Here is a 26,531-nt window from a genome sequence, read left to right on the forward strand (position 1 = left end):
GCTTTGGGTGGGAGTACACAACATGGTCATGACTCCCTTGCTATCTCTGGATATGCAAAATCTTGCAGATTCCTGAAGGCTGATGTAGTTGGAGGAAGGTTTGAAGCATTTGCTCTTTTCCCTGGGTTTCTGTAGGGCACATCCACAATGCATATTGTCTTATGAGAAGGAGATATGGAGAAGAAAGATCCTCTACAGTGGGAATAGATAACTGGAGCTATAAAAAATGATGTGGAAGTTTGGTTGAGGTGGCAGCCGAGTGTAGGGATTAGCTGCCAAGAGCTTTGGAATTCAAATGCATAATTTAGCACAATTGATAAATCAGTGGGGGAGCTGTAAATGGCTTTAAAATATTTAGGATATTGCCCGAGTTCATGGTTTATTTAATAAGCAGTGCTTACACGTGGTGTTAATGAATGCCTGTTCTTTCTGACTCCTCCAGGTGGGACAGACCTACATTCCCTCCTCTGTGCCAGCCACCTTTGCCCCTTCTCCCACCCCAGCAGTGGTCAGCAGTGGACTCAACGATCTCTTTGAGCTCTCCTCTGGCATTGGGATGGCTCCTGGAGGATATGTGGCTCCCAAGTCTGTACGTAAGGAAAAACAATCATCCCCAGTTTCTTGCCTCCCCTTGAGCTGCAAATCTGACATTGCTCACTTGTCCCATTTTATTGTGGGTTTCTGGTGCTAAAACTTCAACTCAGTCCCATTAGGGATGCCCTGGGCTTTTCTCAAGTAGTGTAACCACATGTTGGACACCATGTTAGTTATTAGTTACAGACTCCTGGCATTGTAGCAGTTCTCTCATTTTACCTGTGGCAGTATTTCTCTAAAGAATGGCTTAGATAAAATCCAAGACTTTCCAGTTGTGTCAGAGCAGCTTTCCTGCTGACCTACTTCTTAACAAGCTTCCCCAAGAAACTGAGGAAAAGACAGAATTTGCAACAACTTTCCTAGCAGGTTTGTTTATGTGGAGGAATCCTGTGTGACAGTCAAGATAAAATCATGTGATGGGGATGATGGTGCCGCAGTGGAATGCAGAGAAATGTTCTGTCAGTGACAGAGATCACAGAGGCTTTGACTGAGCATGGAGCTGGAAGGGATCATGAGACACAGAGCATGGTTCTAGAAACTGGCTGTGGAGCAGCCACAGGGAGCTCAGGCTCCTGAAAGGGAATAAACAAAAATTAGCACTTAATTAGCACTCCATGAATGAATAATTTTAAATCATCCTGTGAAATGGAGGATGCAGACCATACTCAAGGTTTTTGTTCCTTGCAATTATTGCACCTTATACAAAAAAACCCACAGTAATTTTGAGCTAAGTACTGCCTCATTTTGCACCACTCAGATCTGGGTCTGGGTTTTTCCTGCAGAGGTGATTTAGGAATCCAGAACCCAACAGATAATAGTATCAGCCCTGTGATTTCATTTGGTTAAACTTTAGTATTGTCCTGCCTTAATAGCCCAACCAGCCCTTGGAGAAGTCCAGCAGCAGATTGGGTGAGTCTCACTATGGTGTGATGGCCACAAGCTGTCCCTGCTCTTGTGCACACTAATGCTGTAGTAATTTGATTTCTTCTGTGAGTGCTGTGAACAAATATGGATTAGGAGCAGCAAGCTTCTTCCTCAGTGGTGAGCTCCATCCTTTCAACACCCCATGTCCCTTCTTCCCTGTAGTGTTTCTTTAGCCTTTGTGGGCCCAGTGTGCCAATGTAGGTGGATTTCTGAGCTCAGGATTTCTGTTTATTGGAAAACTCTGCTTGTTTGTTATCTTCAGGCCAGGCTGCTCATGCTGAATGACATCTCTTGTTTTCAAGGTTTGGCTGCCTGCAGTGAAGGCTAAAGGATTGGAGATCTCAGGCACATTCAGCCACAGGCAGGGACACATCTACATGGAGATGAACTTTACCAATAAGGCTTTGCAGCACATGACTGACTTTGCCATTCAGTTCAATAAGAACAGGTAAGAAATAATTAGCAACGTACTGTGTTCAACACTCCTGGGAAAGGAGTTTGTGCCTACACTGCTTAATTTAAGGAGGGCTTGTGCTTAGGTGCATGATGCAGTTATGGAAGTAGCTTGGATGATACAGCCTGAACTCTCCATCACACCAAAATTGTGTGAAAGGCCTGAAAACACAGACTGATAAATCTGAAAGGAAACAGGCAGCAGATAGTGCCATCCTTCTCCCAGCTCTGAAACAGCATCTGCCCCATTTAACCTCTGTGGAGTTTTTCAGCAGCCTCATGAGTTGTTAGGCAGGTTGGTGGGTTTATAGCCAGTAAGTGCCCTGGGCCAAACAAGAGCACAGAGAGGCAGATTTGAGCTGCACAAATATCAAGCCATGATGCCTCTGCCTCCTGACTTCATTGCTGTGCTGCCCCTCAGACTGTCTGGAAGCACAGGGCTCCTTAATAAAGCTGCTTGTCACTGAAGGAGCTGCAGCTTGGGAGCCTGTGGTTCTCCCTCTAATAGGCAGCAGAACAATTCTGTCAGAAGCAGCAGCCACTTGAAAGTTTAGAGCATGGATGATAGAATTCAGGTTGTTCTTGGAAACCCATCTCAGCCAAAGGACATGACATGGCAGCACAGCCATGGTGTCTTCCCACAAATACCCTTTCCAGAGAGCTTATCCTGTGCTTTGCTGTGTGTTATCTTCAGCAAGGACCAGGCTACTTCTTATCAAAACTGCAAAGAGTATCTTGTGACTGACATGTTCTCTGTATTCCTTGATATCACTTCATTGGAAAAGGGTTCTCTCTGCTGAAGATCCACTGAAACCATCTCTTTAATCTCACTGTTGCAAATTCAGGATTTCTTAGGACGAATAAGATTTACTTAGAAAAGTCATTATGCTAAATAAGTCTTAGTAAATGTTCTCCCTAGCCTGCCATATTTTCTGGAGAGTTTTGTTAAGCTGCTGTATGTGAATGTTTCACACAAATTAGCCTGGAAGAAAAGGCATTTTGTTTGTGATTTTTTTTTTCCCCATACATCATGCTATGTTTTAGCCACACCTACATGGTATTTGAGGATGTAGAAAGTTTAAATACTGTATAGTATTTAAATACTGTACAGTAAACCAGCAGTTTTTCATCTTGGAGCACAAGCTCCATATACAACCTACTGCTATTTACTCTTTCACAAATGCTGTTCTGTCAATGCTTTCCACTGTGCCTGGTGCAGTAGAAAGAGCTGCAGAGGGCTGGTTCTTTTAAGTGTAAACATTAAGGTTTGTGATTGGGAAGTTTCTATTGCTTTTCCCTCCTTTTCTGCTGCTGCTAATGGTATTCACTGCAGTCTTGGGATAAAGCTTTAAAAAAAAAATAAAAGAAAGCTCAAGCTCTGGTGTGGTGTAATATCAAAGCCCCTTAGTAGCCAGCTGCCAGTTTGGTTCCCCTCTGAGTCCTAGGTAAAACACAAGGGGTTTGTGTCCTCCAAGGTGAAATGGCTGCAGAAGGAAAATCATGTGGCTAAGCCCTTGCTAGGAATATTCCTATTTCAGCTTCCTAGAGCTGAAAACTAAGGAGAAGCAAGAATGGGGCATTTATTGGTTTCTGAAAGGGTGACAAACCTGATAAATGTGGCTGACTGTGCAGAGACAGCATCAGGCTTTTAGTGAATAAAATAAAAATACACACCTATCCATCCTGCAAATGCCCTGAGACCTCTGAGCTAATGTGAATTCTGCTAAAGAGAAATGCATTTATGAGTGGACACCAAAACATCTGGGCTTCCATCTGCTTTTGGAAAGCAGCTGGTCTGTAGTACAGGAGTGCTGTGTTAAATGTGAAATGCTTTCCCTCTTCTCCATGCTAAGCAGAGGTGCCTGAGGAATTAAATGTTCCTTGGACTGAACAGGCAAGTAAACATTGCTGGGACACATCCCCAGTGAAGGAGCCTCCAAGCAGGCAGCTGTGCCAGGTGCTGTCATTCAGGACCAGGCAGCTGCATGTGTTGGATCATTTGCTCTGCAGTGCTGTTCCAAGCCACATGTTTCTCCTTGGCTGGCTATTTGTTCTGTGCTGCCTCCAGGTCCCTCTGCCACAGCTCCCAGGGGTGCAGCAGCCATGCAGTGTGTGATGTACCCTACCTGCAGTGCTCTGGAGCTCAGGAGCAGAGAAACAACACCTGGCTCTGTGTCCAGGTCATTCCTTGCTGGCCAGGCTGGTGCCATGTGGGTAATGGGAGAGTTCCCAGGAGCTGCTCCCTGGGCCAGGGTGGTGAATTTGTCAGCAAGATCCCCCTGAGTGAGTTTCCCATGCCTTGTTCTAGTGTGTCTGCTCATTTGTGTTCCCTCCCTGGAGTAGCAGCAGGGGCAGCTCAGGAGTAGTGGGAAGATGAGGCAGGTGGTGCTTGACAAAAGGAACGTTGGACATGTTTTGGACAGTGCAGGGCTGCTCTCATCACCTCTGTTTTTCTCTTGCCCAGTTTTGGGGTCATCCCAAGCACCCCCCTGGCCATTCACACACCTCTGATGCCAAACCAAAGTATTGATGTCTCCCTGCCCCTCAACACTCTGGGACCAGTCATGAAAATGGAGCCTCTGAACAACCTCCAGGTAAGGATTGTCTCCTTCAGGGCAGGGGGGAGCTCAGCAGGTGCTCAGCCCAGTTTGGCTCAACACAATGTGGTAAGACTCTAATCACACAGTACCACATATAAACAGTCAAACCTCAAGTCTGGCCAAAACTCCTCTTCCTTTTCCAAGCTTCTCCCAGAAAAACTGAAATGGAAGCTTCTTGGATTTTGTGACTTTTCAAACACCTCAAAACAACTGTTTGCATCTGTGTAGATAAAGGGCTTTGTTGCAGTAACACCATTCTGTAAACTGGGCATGAAGTTGGGCTGGATTTAAGACCTGGAGCAGGTGTGAGTAGAGAAAGTTCCTGTGGTGGAGCAGGCAGAGAGAGCTGTCACTAAGAATTGAGGCAATCAAAGGAATTGCAGGAAGAATGGCAACTGCTGAGTGATTAATATTTCTCTAGTGCTCTTAAATTCCAGGGTGCTTCACAAAGGCACATCCCTGCCCCAGATAACTTAATCCAAGGCAAGCTGTGTGTTCCAGGAAAGGCAGAGGAGAAATGACGTGAGCAGCTAATGTTTCATTAATGAGGGTGTTGGTGCATGGCAGGGACAGCACTCCCTGGAGGAGCCTCTTTATCAAATTGGGCTGTCAATCTGATAAAGACAGGACAGATCCAGGGAGATGTTCCCCTCTGCTTTGGACCAGAGCCTGTCTCCAGTAGTCTGGAATTCATCAGGCAGACAGTTCTCCCTGGAAGGAGGCTCTTCCCCACTGCTGCCATGTGCAGCCACTCTGTAGGAGGGAGGTCAGCAACTCCTGCTTCTGCTCTGGGCCCTCTAGGATGATTTTCCCAGTATTCCAAAATGCAGTTAACTTGTACTGCAGCTCTCTCTCTCACTTCAGGTCTCCAGGAGGTGGAGCTGGGTTGGGTTCCTGCAGCATAGCAGCCTGTGGAGGGGAATATTTTGAAGCAGCTCATTGGCTTTCTAGTTTCAGAGAATGCAATGGAAGTTACTATTTATTCTGCCTGAGCAACTGTTTTTTCCCCTTCTTTTGACTTCCATTCTGGGGCTTATGACTTATTGATGAGTCTTTGGGCTAACAGCTTGAAATAGCTTCTCTGGCACTCAAAGGAGCAGTCCCACACTCGGGCTCCGAGCACAGTCACGCGATGGGAGCAGAGCACAGACAGTGAATGAATCCCATGGCCTGTCCTCCACAATGGGCCCTTCCAGCCTCTGTAAGAGCTGCAGCCAGGTCATGCAGGTGAGGTGGTATTTGGGTCAGCTGTGGCAAAATCTGGCTCCTGCTCTGAAGGGAATGTGGAGGTGACAGTCCCAGTCAGCCTCCACTGCACTGGGGACTCTCAGCAAGGCACTCTCAAGTCGCTGCTTCCTTTGATCAGGAGGGAAGTGAAGTATTTGGGTTATTAAATCTCTGAAGGGCTTGGAACACAGTTTGTTTCTTGTAGCATCTCCTGCTAGAACAAAGCTAAGAGAAAACATGTGAGGAAACCTCCAGCTACCTTCTATTGAGACAGTGGAGCATTCATTAGTGCCAGACTCAGTTGTTAATTTGCTAACGCTCTCATTGCCATAGAAGTTGGCTGCCCTTTTGCAATTGGGGAAGCTGCCATATGGAGTAATAGTATATTTCTCTGCAAAGAGTTGAATCATGATAGCAGATGCCAAGTTAAAAAGAGCACTCCCCTTACTTTTTTGACAGCAGTGGGCTTGATGGAGATCTATCAATGCCCTGACAGCCAAGGCTCTGGTTTTGTTTTGTGGGTTCACATAGATTTGTCTTGAAACGTTCAGAAATCGCCTTGGTGACCTACTTAGGGAACAATTTATAGCATAATACAGGAGTAGAGAATACAAATGTTCCTGTAGTCATTGAAGAACCAAAACACTCATCAGGTTGAATTTATTTAATGTGGTTTTTTTCCTCAGCTAGGGAACATTGAAGCAGATGCAGGGCTGGTTTGAACCTGAGGACCTTATGTTCATCTCCTGTTCTGGTGGGAGTTTTTTGTTTTTAGTAACAAGAAAAATAAGTCCTGAAGTTACCAAACTGATAGCTTTCAACTTTTTGTCATGTTAATTATACACTTCAAAGACTAGTTGTACATTCCTTAGGCAACTATTTCAGAAGTAATGAATTCAAGTCTTGTTCGGGTTATTTTTATTACCATTTCTAATCTTTCACCCAATACAGCTCACTTAATCTTGACATTTGTAATCATGGAGAGAAACTAAAATATTTGACAAGGTAACGAAAAAGACGTTTTTGCAAGAAGATGAGGAAGACTGAAATATTTTCAAAGGCTTACTTAGGTAAAATATAGCTGAAGAGTCTTGTGTTTGCTAGTCACCTTGCATCTTGTGATACTGAATGCCAGGCTTCTCCCTTGCATCCCAAAATAATCCTGATCATTTTCATGACTTGTTGACTCAGCTTTAACCCCCAGTGAGGCAGAGATTTATCCAAAAGGTGAAGCTTGACTGGACACAGCACTGTAGGGCTGAACAAACCCCAATCCCTGCTCTCTGGTAATTTTTCACTTCTGTTAGATTGAAAAGCTGCTGTCAGATTAAAAAGCTGCCTTTGGAGTGTGCCTATTGCTAAAGAAAAGCTGACTTAGTTATTTGTGTGCTTCTAATTTCTGGTGGGGGGGACACCCTTGCAGTGCCTGTCATTATTTTGGGGGCTGCCTGGTGCTTGTGGGTGCTGTGGTCAGAACATGGCACCAATAAATAACAGCAAGCCCTTGCCCAGAGGTCTGTGAGAGGCTGGGTGCTTGATAGCCATGGAGACATCTCTGGGAGTTGTGCAGGTCTCCCTGGCTCCTGCAGTGTTGCCTTTTCACAATCAAAGCTGGTGACATGTGGGCTGCTGGGGCCATACCAAGTGGGAGGGATGGGCTGGTTGAGATATCTTTGCCACCACGTGTGTGAGGCCATCAGCTCTCCAAGAGGAAAGTGCCTTCTGAAACAGGGATTTGCACTGGTGAGGAATATTCAGTCTTTCTAGATAGTTCTTCAAGTCAAATTTGGAATTAGAAAATGCCTGGGCTGAGAGCCTTTCTATGCTAAAGAGAACCACTGTTGCTAATAATTGACATTTTAACAGCTATGAAATGCTGTGAAATTGGAATACCCACTGGAGCACACGAGAATATTGCTCCCCTAATCCTGGGAATGGGTGAAGTGGAGCCAACCTGCAGCCAGAGTTTTGGAGCTCAGGCCTGGCCTGTCATAGCGCAAATAGAATAATCTCTTCTGTGAGATGATAGCTCCTTGCAGGAGACAGTGCAGGTGAAAACAAGCTGTAGGAACTCCTGGAGCAGCAGCAAGTCTGCCTGAGGCTGGAGCCTCTCTCTTGGGATCCACATTGAGAATGCACCATCAGTGTGTCACATCCTGCTGGCAGCTGCCAGCCCTGTTTGCTGCAGCTGAAAAGAGCTTGAATTTTTTCAACTGTTTTTTTATTTAATTCAGTAAAATTATCTGAGTATGGAAAGGGAAGGATCTGCCAGCTGCTTTTCTCCCTGAGGAGGGGCACTTGGAAACCCAGACTTGCTGCTGGGCAGCGTGAGGTGCAGGACACTTTTGTTCCTTGAGATGAGTTTGGCAAAACGTTTTTGTAGAGACAGAGGAGGAAGGTGCAGCTTCTTCACTGAGGAAATATCAGTGTTGCTAATGCAGTAGATGATGCTTATCCTTCCAGTCTCAGCTCTGCTGTAACTCATCACCTGTGCTCCTCCACAGCAGTGCAGAACCGCTGGGGCTCTCATTCATCAGAACTGTTAATGCATCTCAGGTCACAAACACACAACTTGGAGACAGATTTCACACATCCAGCTCTCTGTGGGAATCGTTGTGAGCAGCAATTCCAGCCAGCAGATGTTCACCCTCCAGAACCTGCTTGATAAATGACACAATATCTGCTCATGTGTGAGCAGTGTCAGAATCCTTGACCAGCTACCTGTGGGTAGCTAGATGGGGAAGATGCTGCTTGGTTTTGTTGCCTGGGTTATTCTTTAACACTCTCTGCTTGTGAGAGTCTTAGTTCAGCTAAGAACACTCCTGGGAACGCTCTGCATTAAGGATTTGGATCACAGCTTGGCATCTGTGGCCAGTTCCTCACTCAGCTGTGGAAAGCTGTTGGTTTGGAGGTTAGGAGCACGTCTGCCACATGGTACAGCACATTTATGAATTGTACATTTTGAACTTGAAGTGCAGCAAGGCACACGAGAGCACAGCCCTCCCAGTAACTCTGTGTTCCTGACCATTGACATAGCCCAGCCTGGCTGTGCCTGCACAGCCCAGCCCTGGCTCCAGGCTCATCCCTGTGGGAAGAGCACACAGCTGGCAGAGGCTGCAGGCACCCCTGGGATCCTGAGAACCCTACCTGTCACATGAAATGGAGTGCAGGAGCAGCATTCCCTGGGGGCAGAGCAGCAGACTCACAGAGCAAGCTGTGACCTTGTGAAGTAAAAAAGGCTCTGCAGAGAAGAGTTGTTCTTGCCTTAACAGTTTGGCTGTTACCAGGCTCTAAAGCAAAACCCAACTTAAGTAAATCCTTAATTTAGTGTAGGTGCTAATGGGATTCCAAGTGGGTATGTTGTGTACTTGCTGCTGATGGAAAGCATCTGTGTTGCTTTCAGACTTGACTTTGAAAGTCAGTTCTGTTGCTCAAGTCTGAGATTTAAAGCATCAGAAACCTACACTATTGAAGAAAATAACTTGACATTGTTCTTATGAGGCACTTCTTCCCCAAAATACCATGTTTGGGCTGTCAGAGGGCTGGACAGCAAGAAAGCTCTTCAGAAGGGTGCTCATGCTGTAAGGTGAGCAAATATATTCCAGGGGTCATTTCTACAGGTGCTGTTCCCTCTAGTCAGATCATGAACAAGACATAAGTGATTTGAAACTCTGAGCCAATTTTTAGTGGGCTCACACCTTTTCAACAGTCAAGCATCACACAAAAATGACACCTTTTGATTTCTATCCCTCAGAGCTTTGTAGGCTGCTTGACTAAATTCACAAAGTACTAATATTTTTTTCTCTCTCTAAAAGATCACAGATGAAAAGCCATTTTTATTAAAAATGCTTCTGTTTCAACTCTGAAATGTCTGAAGCTAAAGGTCTAGCTAGAGATTTAATAGTTCATGTCCAGGTCAGGAGGTTAAAGCAGAGCCATGAGCAAAGTTAGTCTGGACTGGAGGATTTGTTGAATGCAAGCAGAGGTTCCTTTCAAGCATGTCAAACCTGGAGAGACTTCTCAGCCCCTGATATCACATCAAATGTCATTGCCTGTGCCTGTCTCAGGACAATGTTCCCACCTGAGCAGCACAGGATTTTTTGGGGAAGTCACTGTTATTACCTGCTCAGCTTCTTCCAGATGCTGCTGTGGATCTGCTCTCTGCCACTGGCTGCTGTTGCAGCCTGTCAGATGGCACTGGATCCTCCTGACCTTGGGAAGTTGTTACCAGCTCAGGGGGCCTCTTCTTGGGGTGAGTTTCCCCATCCAGGTGTCTGCAGGTGCCTTTTTATGGACCAGATCTTGTGGAGCACAGTTTGTGTGATGGTGAATGATGGAAGCTCACTTTGAGGAGCTCCCCAGTCATGTCCCAGTGCTGTAGGTTAAAGAGAGTTTTTTCCATCCTGTGTGCAAAAGTGACTTGTGCTCATTCCTGCATGATTACAGCTGCCAGCAAGGTGACATGTGATGTCATTCCTGAGTCCAGTGATGCAGTTTGGAGGAAGGCTGCCATGTGGCTTGATTCTTCTTTACTGGGTAGAAATTGCACTTCAGAGCACCTTAATTGGGTAGCTCTCCCAAGATAGCCAAAGCAGCTTACTCAGTGTGTTTGTGCAGAGTTGAGAAGCAGGTCAGCAGATACCTTTTTATAGCATCCTTGTAACTGCAGGGACAGGGCTTGCATATTAATTCAGAGTGTGCCTCTGGAACCGTGACTGGAGAGAAGGAGCTGCTTTCCAGCCCCTCTTGTAAGAAACTGCTGTTGTATGGCAACAACAATTAGCTACAAAAGCTAAGTAATCTCTGTTGTTCTAAGGCAAGGCAATTAATCATTAAATCAGACTTGGAAAAGATCTTGGGTTGTGCAGTGTAGTCCCTGCTATGCTTTGTTGTTTTCCTACAGTTCCTTTTATTGAGAGCATTGTCAGGGCTGATTTTAAATAGTCCAAGCACTGGAGCTTCTCTCTTCCTCAGAGGAATTTAGTGCTGCTTAATAATTCTCACTGTTGGTTTTCCCAGACATTTAGCCTCAATTTTCCCTCCTCTGGCTCATCTCCATGACTTATATCCAAGCACAGCATCTGGAATGGCTACCCTGCTGTCCCTCCCGCAGCTCTCCCCTCCCAGACTCCTGAGGTGCATTTTTGGCTCCTCACCCAATGTGTTCCATCATGTTTTGCAGTGGTGAATCACTGAAGTCCACCCACCATTCTGCTTTTACCCCTCTGGTGCCTCTGGTTCAAGCACTGAGCACTCCAGCTCGTGAGCATGACGCCAGCAATCAGAGCATGTAACAGCTCCCTGTTACAGGCAGCCAATCCCAATTTTTTCCTCAGCTGCACCATCATTTACGTGGTTTTAGTGGGCTTTGGACTAATCCCTTCTTAATCTGGTTTGCACTGTGGGAATTAAATATAAGCTGCTATCTTTAGTGATGGCTGAAAAGCAGGAGCACCACAGTGTGTCACATTTACCTTTCTGCAGTTCTTTGCACTTCTGGGACCTCCCAACTGCCAGGAAAGTTTGTTTGGGAGCTTGATCTCCTTCCACTTGTCTCTGGCTTGCATGCATGTCTGATCAGCTGACTGCTTTATTCCCCTTCCTTGTCTGTCCACAGCTGGTTTTTACCAACATTTGTGGGTGTCCTTCTAAACTTGCCCCTATGGGACAATAGATTTTCCCAGTAGGGCATCAATATGTATCAATTATTAATGTCAATGAAGTTTGTCTTGCCATAAATCTTTGTAGCAGCAAATTTATTCCTTTGGCTCAGCATTTAGCATGGTCTGGTTTGTGTTTCAGGGTGACAAATTGGAGAACTCCCTCTGGGATTTTTCAAACAAAGTAGGAGCTCAAATGGCTCCCAAAATTCCCCACACAACCTCAATTCTGTGTCTTTCTTACAAGGCTTAAATTCCTTCCTTGCAGCAATGGCAGGTGTCTGCTGAGCTGAGCTCCCATGGCAGGCTCTCACTGTGTGGGCTGACGTGGGAGAGCATGAGAGGCATGAAATAAAGCCCAGAGCTGCCTTTTCCTGTGCTGTGTTGTGACAGTGCACCTCTCAGACCTTCCTTTGCTCCTGCTTGTCCCAGCAGCTCTGGGTTTGCAGAGATTACTGGGGAACATGGCAAGTGTGTGTGATAAAGGCAAAAACTCCCTGGCTGGTGGAGTTTAATGACACTGAGAATTAAGTCTTTTGTCAAGTGATCTTTTGTTACCTGATTGCTCTGTAGCAGGGCTTTCTTCTCCCAGGAATCAACACCCAGCACATATTCCCTATTTAGATTTTGCTGAGGGAAAAAAACAGGAGGCTTGGGGGATGCTGCAAGGAAGATGCAGGCAAGAGACCCACTTGCTTTTTGGAAGGTGTCTGGGCTGAGACAGGACTAATCAAGGAGGTGAAAAATAAGGAAGTGCAGGTGAAAATGAAGAACACACAGGGGTTTGGAGCTGGGGAATTACCACAGTGAATGGCAAGGAGGGGTGATGAAGAAGCTGGTGTGCAGTGTGACAGACACTACAGGAGCTGTGTGCAACCAGGAGTTTGGGATGTGTAAGAAATGAGGAGAACTGGACAAGAGCAGAAAGAGCCAGGATGCTGCTGTGACCTCCTGAGTGGAATTGGCTCTGAAGCAGCACAGTGAAAGGTTCACAGGAGAAGATTGGGCAGCTTTCAGTGAAAATGGAGCAGGGACTGGTCCTTGTCTTAAACTGCCCAGGAATTCAGCACCATCCATTCAGAGCTGGCCTCTGCTCAGAGAGAGCTCCAGGGGGATGAGACTGTGAGGAATCTTGTGATCCCTTTGGATTTCCAGCTGAGAGAGCTTCTTTAACCTCCCTGGTTTTTCTGTAACAGGTGGCTGTGAAAAACAACATTGATGTGTTTTACTTCAGCTGCCTAATCCCTCTCAACGTGCTTTTTGTGGAGGATGGCAAAATGGGTGAGTGCTTTGAGGTGTGTGGGGAGCCTCCTTGAGCCAGGCTGTGCTCCCAGTGCCCAGCTGGCTGTCACCTGTGCCTTGACCTTCAAGCCATTGCATCTCAGCAGGTCTGCCTGGTGGCCTGTGCCTGTTGTCCTCCAGCTCCAATACTTGCCAGAACCCAGGTCCCCTCCTCTCATTCTCTCTGCCAGACAAGGGGTGGATCTGTGTTCTTTGAAGCTGATTTTTTTTCTTTTTTGTATTTGTTTGAGATGGGGTTGTTGTCATTCTGGAGTTTTTTGATAGTTTGATTCACTTGAATGGATCTAAGATTTGCCCCCATACCATTTTCACTGGAACTTGTGTATTCCTAGTCACCTTTATTAATTTTTTGTTTGAATTGAGCAGCTTTCACTAACATAATCCTAAATATGTGATCTCCTTCCTTCTTGTCAAATCCTGCATGTTCTTGGCTTGTAAACAGCTCATATGGCAAAGACTATCTTTCTTTTGGGGAGGGCCAAAATCCATGAAAGCTTTGCTGCTTTTACAAAGGGACTGAGGTTGTTATAGGAGTAAATCCTGGATCTGTGCCCAGCAGGGCAAAAAGTTACCAAAGCCCTTTTGTGTGTCTACCTTGAAACATTCTTTGGTGTGCTAATTAATCTAGGGGGGTCCTGTGAAGATCCCACAGTGCTGATGGGGTTTTTTTTTGTTTCTAGAACGCCAGGTTTTCCTTGCAACATGGAAGGATATTCCAAATGAGAATGAGCTTCAGTTCCAGATTAAAGACTGTCACCTGAATGCTGGTGAGTAGCTTCATTCTGCCATGCTGAGAGCACTTTTGAGGTATTACCATTAAACATCACCTTATTGATATCCCCTTAGTAAAATAAGCTGATGGCTAATGAAGAGGTAAGTATTGCACTTTTGAATAGAAAAGCTTGGGATCCTAGGGCTTGTTTCAGTCAAAAACTTCAGCTGGGTCCCCATAAAAGCACATCTAAAATCCCAAGTCTTTGATTTGACCGATCTGTTTCTTCCTTTCATTCTGGACCTTGTATTCTTGTTTTCTCTTTTGTGCTTTGCTTCCCTGCAAAGCTGCTCTTTAAATGGAGCTGAATGTGATATTGGGGCTGTTCAGCAACCCTGTCCTGCTGCTGTGAGTTTTGAACAAAGTGTTCCAGCCCTACTGCATCACCCTGGGCCACTCACTTCACCTTTTGGCAGCTTCTTTCTTCTTTCTGCTCTGAAAGATTGACCCTGCAGACACTATAGGGTTAGTAGGGTTTTTGTGGAGAACAGGATGTATGGGAAGGGTCTGCTGTTATTAGCTGAGATATTGATGCATTTTGATCATGTTTGGTCCTGCTCAGTTTGTTTGGCCGTGGAGTTGCCTCTGAGAGCATCTTGTACGTGTGACCTTACTACTGCTGAAGGATAAGGGAGTGTAAAAGAGTGGAATGGGGCCAGCTCTGCTCCTGTTCAGGAGGTTCTGGACAGGAGCCAAGTGATTCTACCAAAAGCTGCTCTGTTTCACAGATGAAAGAAGTGTCCCTATTGATTACCAGCCCTGTAACCTTTTTATTCTCTCATGCCTGCTATTACACAATGAACACCCTCGTGCTTCAATAGCAGACAGAAACCATGGGTCTCTTTGTACTCATAATTATTACTATTTTGGAATATAAAAGATGGAGCACGCAAGAGGAGGGGGAAAATAGCAGCTGTTGGACCTTATGACTTGATTTCACTGTGAGGTTTCAAATGAGAACAACCTCTGTGCCTCCCCCAGTCATCCCTCTGCTCCTGACCAAGCTTGGCATTGCCTCTCCCCCTGCACTGCAGAGCTGCTGCTGCTGGTGCCTTCTGCCCTGGCCATGTCCTGGCTGCATCCAGGGCTCTTTATCTCCCATCAGAAACACTGGAAACTGCTCATTTTGGTGTTGAGGTGCTGCCTAGCAGGGGATGTGGCTGAGATAAGAGAGGGGGGTGGTTGGGAAGATTGGCTGTCCTGCAGCCTGGCCTCCTCCTCCTCCTCCCTCTGGAAGAAAATGTAATGAAATGTGAAGTGACAGAATGCTCCCCATTCCAAAAGAGTTTGCCAGCTCAGGGCCAGACTGCTTGCCCAGGCCTGGGATGCTCAGGAGAACAAGTTAGCAGCTCTCAGGAACACCAGGCAGTTCCTCTGCAGTGGGATCTGCAGCCTTTTCCAGGGAGGAGCATGGCCACAGAGCCTTTCCAGAGCACAATCCATCCCTCAGGATGCTCAGGGGAGTGCAGGACCTGCCAGGACCTGCCAGCCTCTTTGGCTTGTGCACAGCAGAAAGTAGGTCTCACCTCATAAACAGATTCCAGCACTTCCATCCACTGAGTCTTCTGTGTTTCTGCTGCTGACACATCCTGCCTCTTGCAATTCTGCCTTGACCACCTGGGCTTGGGCCAAGAGCTTGCAGGAGGGAAAACCAGGGAAATCTCATGTCCCTTGTATTTTTTCTACCAGTGCAACCCTGACTCAGCCTGCTCACCTTGATCTCCTACAAGCAGTAACCTCCTCTAGCTCAGACCATCCTAAGAGCATCAAGCCTTGCTTCCAAGGATCATCCAAATCCAAAACCCATGGAGTGCTGTAATTCCAGCTTCCTCAGGGATGCAGACTTCTGACAGCATGGCAAGTGAGACACACCAGAGCAGAGGCAGAATAGGCTGGTGAAATCTGGCAGGAGCTGAATCCATATTCTAGTTTACACCAAGGGTGTGTGCCTGGTCATGTGCCTCAGTAGGGTGATAATTTTTCAAGATTCACAATCTTGACTGTTGAAATCCAGTGAAAATAGGCTTAAGACACGTCCCTTCTTCCAAGAAGAGCAAGTCTGGATATAAAATCTTTTTGATCCTTGTGGAGGAAGGGCTGATTCCTGTTCCAAAGACTCTCCTGTAGGAGATGTGTAACCACAATAAAGCTCTCAATTTGGGCTGTCAGTGGCTGTGGTGTTCTTTGCAGGTTTGCAATGCACTCGTGGCAGAGCTGCACAAAACTCTGCAGATTCCAGCAGCTCCTCACCAGACCTGAGGAGAGGCTGGGTTTGTGCAGCCCTCCAGCACAGGGAGCAGCTCAGGAGCACTGCTTGGAGTGAGTCCTTATCCCTGAGTTGTTATCCCTGCTGGGATCAGTCATTCATTCCTAGCCCAAGCCCACCCACCAGGTGCTGAGTGCTCAGACACCATTCATGCCTCAGCCTCTCTGATCCCAGCCCAGTGACGTGAGAGGAGCTGCAGCTAAAAATACTCTGCTCCCAGTGCTGTGCCCCAGCACAGCTCCAGCAGCCTCTTGGAGCCATGTGGAGCAGCTGTGCTGGGAGAGGCTGCTCAGGAGTGTGATCCCTGCACCCTCAGAGCCCTGCTTTCCTTCTCCTTGATTTTCCTTCCCCCAGCTTTTCCCAGCTTTTCCTTCTCCCAACTTTCCTTCTTACAGATTTCCTTCTCCTTGCTTTTCATTCTCTTTGCTTTCCTTCTCCCAGCTTTTCCTTCTTCTCCCAGCTTTTCTTTCTTCTCCCAGCTGCAAACAACCTTCACTTCCCTGAGTTCTCACATCTGTGCCATGTGAGGAGCAGGGCTGAAGTTCTCTGCAGACATCCTGGAGGCTCTGCAGAACAGCCAAGCAGGGGGTGCTGCTCTTCCTCAGTGGAGAAGCTGAAATTTGAATTTCTTTCTCTCTAAACACCCAGCACATATTCCCTATTTAGATTTTACAGAGGGAAAGGCAGGAGGCTTGGGGGATGTTGTAAGGAAGATGCAGGCAGTGCACTTGAGGCTTTCTAGAAAGTGTCTGGGCTGAGACAGGACTAATCAAGGAGGTGAAAAGTAAGGAAATGCAGCTGAAAATGAAGAATACACAGGGGTTTGGAGCTGGGGAATTACAGCAGTGAATGGCAAGGAGGGGTGATGAAGAAGCTGATGTTCAGTGTGACAGACACTACAGGAGCTGTGTGCAACCAGGAGGTTGGGATGTGCCTGGGAGCTGTTAAGAAATGGGGAGAGGCTGGACAAGAACAGAAAAGAGCCAGGATGCTGCTGTGAGCCCCTGAGTGGAACTGGCTCTGAAGTGAGTTAGGCTTGGAACAGGGATTTGCTGAGGGCTGGGATTTTATCTGTCAGAAAAGCAGTGTGTGAGTTTCTTGTACATCCAGAGCTGTCTGTCACAGTGCAACAGTCACCTTACAGCACCTCCTGTGCAAACTGCAGGCTTTTCTCCAGGTTATTGCTTTTCTTCCTTCAAACATAAAGGAGATAAACACAGAGAAGCTTCTGTGGGAGTCTGTGCTCCCAGGCCTTTGTAGGTAAAAGATCCATCTGTGCCCACAAGGCAAACCAGATAGGTTTGGTTTGAGCATTGGTGGCTTGCAAAAACAGCTCCTGTCCCTGGCAGCTCATCCCAAAGTACTGAGCAACCAGAAAGTCTTGGCTGCTGCAGGTAGCCCAGAGCACAGCAAGGGAAGCCCAGGATAAAGTGCCAGGCTGTGGGATGAGGAGCAGGTACCTTTAAGTGGAAAGTGTCTGATGTTTGTCTCCACCATCTTTGCTTCCCAGAAAAGCAAATCCTGGGCCTTTGAAGGTATTCCCACCGTTCCCAGTGACTCAGGGAGAGATGAGTGCTGAATTCTGGGGCTCAGGTTCCCAGTGGTGAGAGATGGACCTGGCCTGAGGCTGTTCCTGAGGGCTGCAGCTCTCTGGCCGTGGAGGAACAAGTCTCTCTGGAGCTTTATCATGGGGCCAAGGTGTGCTTAGGATGCCCTGCACATCTTGAATTCATTAGAGCTGTTCCATGTATCAGCCTCTTAGGAAGAGGTTGGGAAAGTTCCCTGGAGAAAACCTCATTCAGAAATAATGAAAACACAAGGTCGTGATTATAGCCCAGCATTCTTATCTCTTATTAATCCAGTGCTAGATTAATTGATTTGGGTTTTTTTAAATGAAAACACATGAATCTAGTGCATGAAAATAGATTCCTTAAGTGTTATAGCTCAAATATTCTGGGTGCTGTTGGTGCAACTGAGGTTTCTCCCATAACCGAGCGTGCACTGAAGCTCAGTTTGCCTTGTTTACACTGGGTTTTTTTAACATGCTAAGTTTGACTAAATTCTAAGGGATCACTACATTAGGATATGCAAATCAGATGAGCTAAATGTTTTTCTTTTTCCTAAACACTGCTTCCCCAAACCCACAGAGTGGAAGAGGATGAGCTGAGTTGCACATGGAGATTGCCTCCATTTAATGGCACTCAATCAGTTGCTGTGCTGTTCAGCACAGGAATTTTGGTTTTACTTGTTTATTACTAGTCCACAATTTGGTGTGAAACAGCAGCTTTCATGTCTGGAGTTGAACATGGCTTTATTGGTATGCAGTGATCACTTTGTTTTTCTCCCCCAAATAATTTGCTAATGCCAGAACAAATAGAAATTGGATTTTATTTTGATGAAACAACCTGGGGGACAATCATACACAAGCTTGCATGGTATGTTGTTTTTTTCTGTAAGTGCAAATCTTGTAGCTGATAGTTTAATAAATTACAGAACTGGTGCATATTATATGTCTTGAAAATGAATGTACTATCAACATTGCCCCCAGTGCCTCCCCACTGGATCAGTCTGTGCTTGGTATTTGAATGCAGTTCTTGGCTGGATGCTCAGAACCACTCAGGTGCTGCTAGAAATGGCACAAGGATGTTCTCAGCTATCACAGCATAAAATATAGGCATTAAATTTTACTTTCTGATCCAGACTGCTAGTTGCAGATTGCCACAAAGTTCAGATAAGGTGGATGGTCAGTGTTGTTGTGCCTGTCTTTTGTGCAAAGCTCCTGGTTGCCAGGTGCTCACCTTGGCTTTCTGAGTTCAGATGTGAAGTTCTTAAGCTGATGGGCAGAAGATTTAAGCTCATCCTTTGCTTTACCCAGGAGAAAAGTGCTGTTAAAAACTACTGATTTACTTCAGTGCACAGGAGGAGATCTTGTGGAGCTGTTCCTCCTGTGTTCCTGTATTTCCATGTGCACTGCTTGTTGTGGGACTGAGGTAAAGAATTCTGTTTACAAAGGAAAATACAAGGAAAACAAACCAAAGAAACCAGCCTTGAAAACTGATGTCAGAGGCTTCCCTGGCCTTGGTGATGGCCAAACCTCCCTGTGTCCTTCCCTTGTACTTCAGGAGGATTGTCAGAATAAACCTCAAGACAAAAGAAAGTTGCTGTGCAAGGCCAGGTGTGGTTTGTGCTGCTTTGCTGAAGAACTCTTATGCTCTGGTTTGCAGAGTCCCCAGAGTCACCCAGCCCTGCTCCTGCCTCCCTGGGCTCTGGGGGCCCAGGCTCAGCTCCCTGCTCCCAGCAAGATCTGCCTGGGTTTATTTTATTTATTTTTTTTTAGAGGCTGTGCTGTCACATGGCATTAGCGGTCCTGCCTTCAGCCAGCCACTGCCTGCCACTGTTGCTTAGCAACTCTGATGATCTCCAAAATCCAAATTGCTGATACTCCAGAGCACAGGAGGGATGGGAGCTGCTACCTGGGGGGAGAGGGGGTCGGCTCTCCCCAGACCCCAAACCTGTGCTCAGAGAGGGGGCAGCAGGGCCAGGCAAGCCCAGCATAGCTCCAGCCTGCTCACCATTGCTCTGGCTGAGGCTGGGCATCTTTTGGGGGCACTCTTTGTGCTCTTTGGGGGGTAACTGAGGTCAGGGGAGCAGAAAATAGGCTTTCCTAGGGTTTGCCCTGCCTCACTTTCCCTTCCTGTATCCCCCTACAAGCATGTTCCTGCTCAGAAATCTGCCCCTCAGCAGAGGCTGGGGGTGTTTCCATGGCAGGAGGAGCCATCACATGAAGGTTTTGGTGTCAGAGCAGCTGCTCTGTGGCTGTGCTCACCTGCTGAGCTCCCCAGCACAGCTGCCCTGCTCTGCCATCACAGGTGGTGGGGTAGCTGCCAAAATTGCAGCTTCTCATTCCAATCCTGCATCCCTGCTCCCCAGGGAATGCCTTTACTCTGACAGCATCTCCCAGCAGAGGGGAAGCTGCTGTGGCAGGTGTCAGGATTGCTGGAGAAAGTCCTTGCCAATAGTTCCACCTTCAGGAGACACATCCAGAGGGTGAGGTTTAACCATAGCCTGTCAAAATGGGGCAAACAAAATCCCATTTAATAGCAATGTCCCTCTCACACAAGGATGTGTTCTCTGAGCCAGTGCTTGTGTTGGACACTATGCCTTCCCAAAGGCCTGGGTGTTCCTGTTGATGGCTTGGGAGCATGAGAATATGGGAACTGGGGCTTCTTTCCTGGTGGGTGATGTCCTTGCAGCATGGATTAATCCCTGTGAGCAGGGGACTGCTCTGCACTGCCCATGTCCCAAGTCTGGCTGAGTTTATTGTGGAGAGGAGGAGTATGGGTGGGAGGAGGAGACAGGCAGTGAGGGGTTTTAAGCAAAAGATCTCATTAGTTACATATATCTGCCAGTTTCCATAGTAACTGGGGAAGAGAGGAAGCCTAAATCTGAGTGTGTCTGGGTAGCTGGATGCCTGAACCATCCTGGACCTGCAGGGAGCTGCTCTGGAGCCCAGGGAGCAAAGGGGTGCAGCAAAGGCTCCAGCTGCCTTGGGAGAGCCAGTGGATCCAAGTGTCTGCATCAGGCTGTGGATTTGTTTCCAAAACAATCCACACCCTTTTTCTTCCACCTCCCACCATTCCCTGGTGCCTGAACAGGCTCTGCTGTCCTCTCTCTAGTCCCTCAGCACAGACTGGTGTCCACTCTCAAATCTGGCACTCTGTGGATCTCTGTGTCTGTAGGTGCAGCGATGGATTAGAGCTGCATGGTCACTTTGTGCTGCTTCTCTGCTGCATTCCTGCTCCCTGTGCTCCTTCAGAAGCATCCCACATTTCCAGTCTCTGGGCTCTCTGGGTTTAAGGCTGTTTCTCTCCTTCATATTTTTTCAGTAGTGCCCAACCTGCTCTGAATGACCCAACAGGGAGTTAAATCTCTGCTGTTGGGCACCAGGAATGGGAATTTGCCAGTGATGCTTATCAGGTGTGGGATCTTCCACCCAGAGTGTGACTGTGCCCCTTTACAGACATCCAGAGCCTGATGTTTGCTCTGTCTGTGCTGCTCTTCCCCTCTGAGCAGCCTTGAAAGTCTCACCTTGATCAAGTCCTGAGTGACCCAAGGCAGTGAGAGCCCTGTGAAATGGGCAAATACTTACCAAGAGATCACAGCCTGAAGGGATTGGGGTGGGTCCCTGGAGAGAAATTGAAGTTTTTTTCCTTCTGTCATGTGTGCTCCTGTCCCCAGAGAAGGAGCCAGCGTTTCCCTGTGCCCTTGCATCCTGGGAATGCTCCTCAGGGCTCTCCTGTCTCTGCAGATGATGGATGTGAAGTAACAGATGTGGCTTTTTCTCCCTTCTCTCCCAAGACACTGTCTCCAGCAAACTGCAGAACAACAATGTCTACACCATAGCCAAGAGGAACGTGGAGGGGCAGGACATGCTCTACCAGTCCCTGAAACTCACCAACGGCATCTGGATCCTGGCAGAGCTGCGCATCCAGCCCGGGAACCCCAACTACACAGTGAGGGCTGAGAGAGGGGGCAGGGGCTGGGGCTGGGATCAGGGCAGAGAGCATGGCACAGCCTGGGCTGGGCTCAGGGCATGGCACAGCCTGGGCTGGGATCAGAGCAGAGGACATGGCACAGCCAGGGCTGGGATCAGAGCAGAGGACATGGCACTGCCTGGGCTGGGCTCAGAGCAGAGGACATGGCACTGCCTGGGCTGGGCTCAGAGCAGAGGGCATGGGCTAGGGCTGAGATCAGAGCAGAGGACATGGCACAGCCTGGGCTGGGCTCAGGGCATGGCACAGCCTGGGCTGGGATCAGAGCAGAGGACATGGCACAGCCTGGGCTGGGATCAGAGCAGAGGACATGGCACTGCCTGGGCTGGGCTCAGGGCATGGCACAGCTGGGCTGGGATCAGAGCAGAGGGCATGGCACAGCCTGGGCTGGGCTCAGGGCAGAGGGCATGGGCCTGGGCTGGGATCAGAGCAGAGGGCATGGCACAGCCTGGGCTGGGATCAGAGCAGAGGGCATGGCACTGCCTGGGCTGGGATCAGAGCAGAGGGCATGGCACTGCCTGGGCTGGGCTCAGGGCATGGCACAGCTGGGCTGGGATCAGAGCAGAGGGCATGGCACAGCCTGGGCTGGGCTCAGGGCATGGCACAGCCAGGGCTGGGATCAGAGCAGAGAGCATGGCACTGCCTGGGCTGGGCTCAGGGCATGGCACAGCCTGGGCTGGGCTCAGGGCAGAGGGCATGGCACTGCCTGGGCTGGGCTCAGGGCATGGCACAGCTGGGCTGGGCTCAGAACCAGGGAGCTGGGACAGTGCCTGCTTGGCAGTGAGCAGTGACTTGCCAAGGTTACCCAAGATAAAGGCAGGAGATTTTAGCAAGGAAGCATTGCCAGGGGCCCTCCCCCTCTTGCAGACAAGGGGAGATTGATGCCCCGCCGTGTTCCCGCCTGTCTGTGGCCCTGTGCTGGCAGCAGCCCGTGGCTGGTGGGAAGGAGCTCTCTGTCCTGCCTCATGCACCCTGTGACTTCTCTTTGACTTCACTGCCCTTCTGAGGGACCTGTGTGTCTCTGGTATTAGAGGATTTATCTCCTGTTGGAAGCTGTGCCAGGAGTTGCAGGAGAAATCTGTGGTCTGGGGAGCCGTGGGGTGAATGTGAGCGACGGAAGGTGATTTAAAGTGTTTGCACAAGGTTTGGTGCTGCAAGCCTGGTCTCAGCCTGATCTTTGCTTTAGAGAGGAGTGACAGCCAAGTTTGTGTCCATCAGGACTGAGCAGCAGATCCTTGAAGCCCTTGGGCTTAGTGCTGTGATTTGCAGCCTGAGGACAAGCACAGGTCCCTTGTCTCAGTGTGGGACCATGTCCCCTTTCCTCCTGCCCTACATTTGCTGAGAATTCAGCAGCCCCACAGTGGGAGTTGGCTTTTGTCTTCCTCCTGCTTGCAGCAAGCTCTGAAAGGGCAGTTTGAGGTTGGTGATGAAGAAAGCAGGATAAATATTTAGTGTGCTTGTCAGCAGCCATGCCCCCCTTTACCCCAGCACTAACCTCTCCTCTTCTCTCCACAGCTCTCCCTGAAATGCCGAGCTCCAGAAGTGTCCCAGTACATCTACCAGGCCTACGATGCCATCTTGAAAAACTAACAGGAGATGGAGCCTGTGCCTCGCCCTGCAGAAGGAGGGGGGGAAAAGGGGTCCCCAGAGCCTCCTTCACCACCAGCGTGGGGGAAAAGCACTCCTAACTGGAAGCAGCTGTATTCATGTGTAGGATTTCAGTCAAAGGCACTGATTAAACAAGGTAGCAATTAGTATCCACGTGCTAACGATGATAGGGAACAAACCCCTTTGGTAATTTTAGCGTCCATGGAGTTTGTAACCACTGCTTCAGACTACTCCCATGTCCCCCTCACCCCTCACTCATCTGTTCTCGTGGGCTTTTCTCCATTTTGTGCCAATGTTCAGTGTTTTCTAAATGGCTTTAGGTGTAGTTTGGATTTTGTAAAATAACTGCTCATTGGAAAAACAAAAAAACACCGAGCAAAAACCACACATCTGCTCATTAAAACAAGGCAAAATGTTGAAAACATAACACTGCACTTCATTTTATATTTTTATACTTTTTTTTTTGAGTTTTTCTATTGTAATTGGCTTAACAGGAAGGTGATTTCAAGGAAGTCTTGGGAGCCCTGCAGGGACATTGGGCTCTAGCAGGGTGAGCACAGCCTCGGGGAATTAGGAACAGAGCCATCAGTTTGGTCCAGGGGGGATGGAGCCCTAAAGAGGGGAGTTTATTACTCTTGTGCTGTGTTTTCACTCCAGCCATCTCCCTGCCTCATGAGCTGGTGATTTGAGGAGTGAGGCTGCTTTTGGGTGGGGAGGAGCTGAAGGCTGGATGGGTAACAGGGCAGCAGTGGATGAAATGAAGGAACTGAGCCTGTCCTTAGAGCAAAAGGCTCCTGGTGTGGTCTCTGCATCCCCACCCATGTGCAGCCCCTCTTCCTCCCCTTCTTTCTGTGCCTGCTGAGGCTGAGCTGCCTTCTCAGCCCTCCCTGAGCTGTGCCCCCCTGCCCAGAGCCGGCCCTGGCAATCCCCAGGCTCGTGGTGGCACATCCAGATGTGGCAATGCCACTTCCCCAGCGGGGCTGCAGGTGTCAGCCAGGCCCCTGCAGACAGGGGCTGCTGCTGGCAGTGCCCCAGGATGCCAGGGGAGCAGAGTGGCTCTGCCTGCTGCCATGCTGCCCCCAAAACCCAGGCTGGGGCATGTGGGAGATGGTTTGGGCTTGGCAGTTTGCCCCCTCCCTGCCTGGGGCATCCAGCTTCCAGCTGGGCTGAGTGGAGCAGGTCATGGAAGCATTTCTCCTGTTGGCAGCTCCACTCTCTGTGCCCAGAGACACACAGTGACCAGAGCCAGCCAGGTTCCTGCTCTGAGTCCCTGTCCCAAGCAGCCCCATGCCCTGGCCCCTCTTTTCCTCCCTGTCCCTTAGAGCCAGGATTGTTTCCCTTCCAGACCACAGCTGTGGACTCATCCCACTGCAACCACTCAGTGCTGCAGCAACAGCAGTGAAAGCAACGCTTTTTGCATGTCCCTGCTCCATCCATAGCTTGTCCTGCTTAACCCAAGCCCCAGTCCAGAGCAGCCTCACCCTCCCCAGCATGCTTGGACATCTCCTCCCCAGCTAACAAAGCTCCTGCGTGTAGCAACCCCCCCTGTTGTCCTTTTAGATGCCACTTTCCAAGTCAATAAATGTTTCACGGTGGGAGATCGTTCATCAGGGCTTTGGCACTGCCTGCAGCCAAGAACCCAGTGCTGGGAAAAGGTCACAGTGTTCCTGGGAGAGGCTCCAGCAGGGCCCAGGAGCTGCACCACCCTGTGTAGGTGGTGTCCCTGTGTAGGAGCCCCTGTGCTCCAGCTGGGGGGAGAAAGTGGGGCAGAGCTGGAGCAGCCCAGCCCTTGAGCCCTGCCCACGTGTGCTGGGAGGGATTTGCTCCAAGCCCTGCGGGTGTAGTGTAAAAACCATTAACAGAGCAATTAAGGAAGCACCGAGTGCGATGCTGTGTGGGGCAGGGAGGAGGGAGGGGTTGCTGAGCACCCCCTTCTCTTGCCAAATTCCTTCCTGGTTTTTGGGGTGGGGCAGAGCTGGGGCTCGTTGTTGGTGTTCCCTCTGCCCCTGCTCGTTGGAGTGCTCAGTTGGTGTCGCTCTTCAGGCTTTACCTGCCCTCCCCTCCGTGTCAATAAACTCATTTCCACCAGGCTCTGACTGCGTGTGGCTCTGTGGGAATGGGGAGAGGAGCCATCCCCGGCTGCTGGCTCTGCCCAGGGGAGCAACAGGGCTGAAGGCTGGATTTGGTGGGAAGGAGGTTTTTTATTCACTAGGCTGCTTCTTCCACCAGCCACTTCTACAGCACAGGCCCCTCAAAATTGGGGCTTGCAGGGGGAGGAGGCAGCAAGTTTCCCTGGTCCTCCAACAGCTGCTTCTCCTCATCTCAAAGGGCAGCAGGGACAGATTCAGGTGAGGAGCAGAAGATGGATGTACACCTTTAGCCCTTTTGGGGTCCCAGGTGGGCTGTGTGTGGTGTGACCTGTTTTCCCTGTGGTGAAATGATAAAATCCTGGGAGTCAGTGATGTGTTTGGATTGCTTTGCACTGGTGCTGTTGTTTTTCAGAGGGCTTTGCCATCTGGGGCCCCATCTCAAGCAAGAAGGTTTGGGCTGCAAAACCTGCCAGGCCAGACCCAAACCTGGGCAGCCCCCCTGGCAGAAATCCAACAGAATGCAGCAGGTTTGGGGGTGTTGCTCTGGAGCAGGGTAACCTTCTCCCTCACCCTGCCCAGCCTTGGTTTAGCAGCACCTGGGTTTTTGGGAACCTCCATCCTCTGTGGAGGGCAGGTACCTTATTAACCAGTGTTGCCCTGCACTGGGATGGTTTTGTGGTAGAAGCAGGTGCAGGTGTCAGGTAACAACAAGGACAGGCTGGCTTGGGGTCTGGTCTTGCTGTGCCTCCCTGGTGTGCTCATTCCCTGCTGGGGGTGAGCCTTGGGCAGCATTTGGCCCAACAGGAATAAAAGCTGCTGTGGGATGCTCAGGGCTCTGCCCTGTCCTACATGTCCTGTGGCAAAGAGAAAGGTTTCCTCCTCCCTCCCTATTCTGAGGCTTCTCAGGAAGGAACCAGTCTGTGCTGCTGCTGTGGATTTGCAGGCACACTGTGCCCTGCCAGCAGGGACACACCGACCCCCTGGGAGCTGGGATTGTCATCAGCAGTGTCACCCTTGGGGCTCAGGGGACACAGGTGATGCTCCCTGAGCTGGGAACTGCCACGGGAGGATTGGTCCCCACAGCCTTCCCTGTTCCTGAGGGACAGGGACCTCCTGAGCTGTTCCTTGCTGCTCTGGCAAATCCTCCTGTGCTGGGTGGGCTCCCCAAAATCCCTGCTGCTCCCACTGGCCTCACACCCATCCTGCTCCATCCAGTGACTGTGGGTCCCTGAGCCCATGATGGGATGTGGGGAGAGGCTCAGGTGAGGATTTTGGATGTGGATGTGGCTGAGGCAGGAGCTGACCACAGCTCCCCAAGCCACCAGTTCTGCCTGTCCCCTGCTGCCACCTGCACATCAGGAGCTCTTGGATGGATGATTTTAGGTTTGCCTTGGGCTCGTGCCGCTGAGACTGGGATAAACCTCCCAGCCAGCAGGGACGTGCCGGCATCCAGCCCCACTCCCCTCCCCCCGCTCCTCGTATA

The 26,531-nt window shown here is 49.1% G+C and overlaps 1 protein-coding gene across 6 annotated transcripts in view; it reads left to right on the plus strand.

Moving 5' to 3' along the window:
• AP2B1 (adaptor related protein complex 2 subunit beta 1) overlaps positions 1-25,047 on the plus strand; it is a 76,754-nt gene extending 51,707 nt beyond the window's left edge. For all 6 annotated transcript variants that reach the window (XM_056506416.1, XM_056506420.1, XM_056506417.1 and 3 more), the window contains 7 exons: positions 443-589; positions 1,821-1,966; positions 4,436-4,565; positions 12,655-12,739; positions 13,441-13,527; positions 21,157-21,311; positions 22,866-25,047. In XM_056506416.1, coding sequence (XP_056362391.1) covers positions 443-589; positions 1,821-1,966; positions 4,436-4,565; positions 12,655-12,739; positions 13,441-13,527; positions 21,157-21,311; positions 22,866-22,940 — 825 coding nt within the window. In that variant the 3' untranslated portion in view covers positions 22,941-25,047. The remainder of the gene's footprint in view (positions 1-442; positions 590-1,820; positions 1,967-4,435; positions 4,566-12,654; positions 12,740-13,440; positions 13,528-21,156; positions 21,312-22,865) is intronic.
• Positions 25,048-26,531: the final 1,484 nt, after the last annotated feature.

Source organism: Oenanthe melanoleuca, chromosome 19 (assembly GCF_029582105.1).
Source record: "Oenanthe melanoleuca isolate GR-GAL-2019-014 chromosome 19, OMel1.0, whole genome shotgun sequence".
Classification (NCBI taxonomy): Eukaryota; Metazoa; Chordata; class Aves; order Passeriformes; family Muscicapidae; genus Oenanthe; species Oenanthe melanoleuca.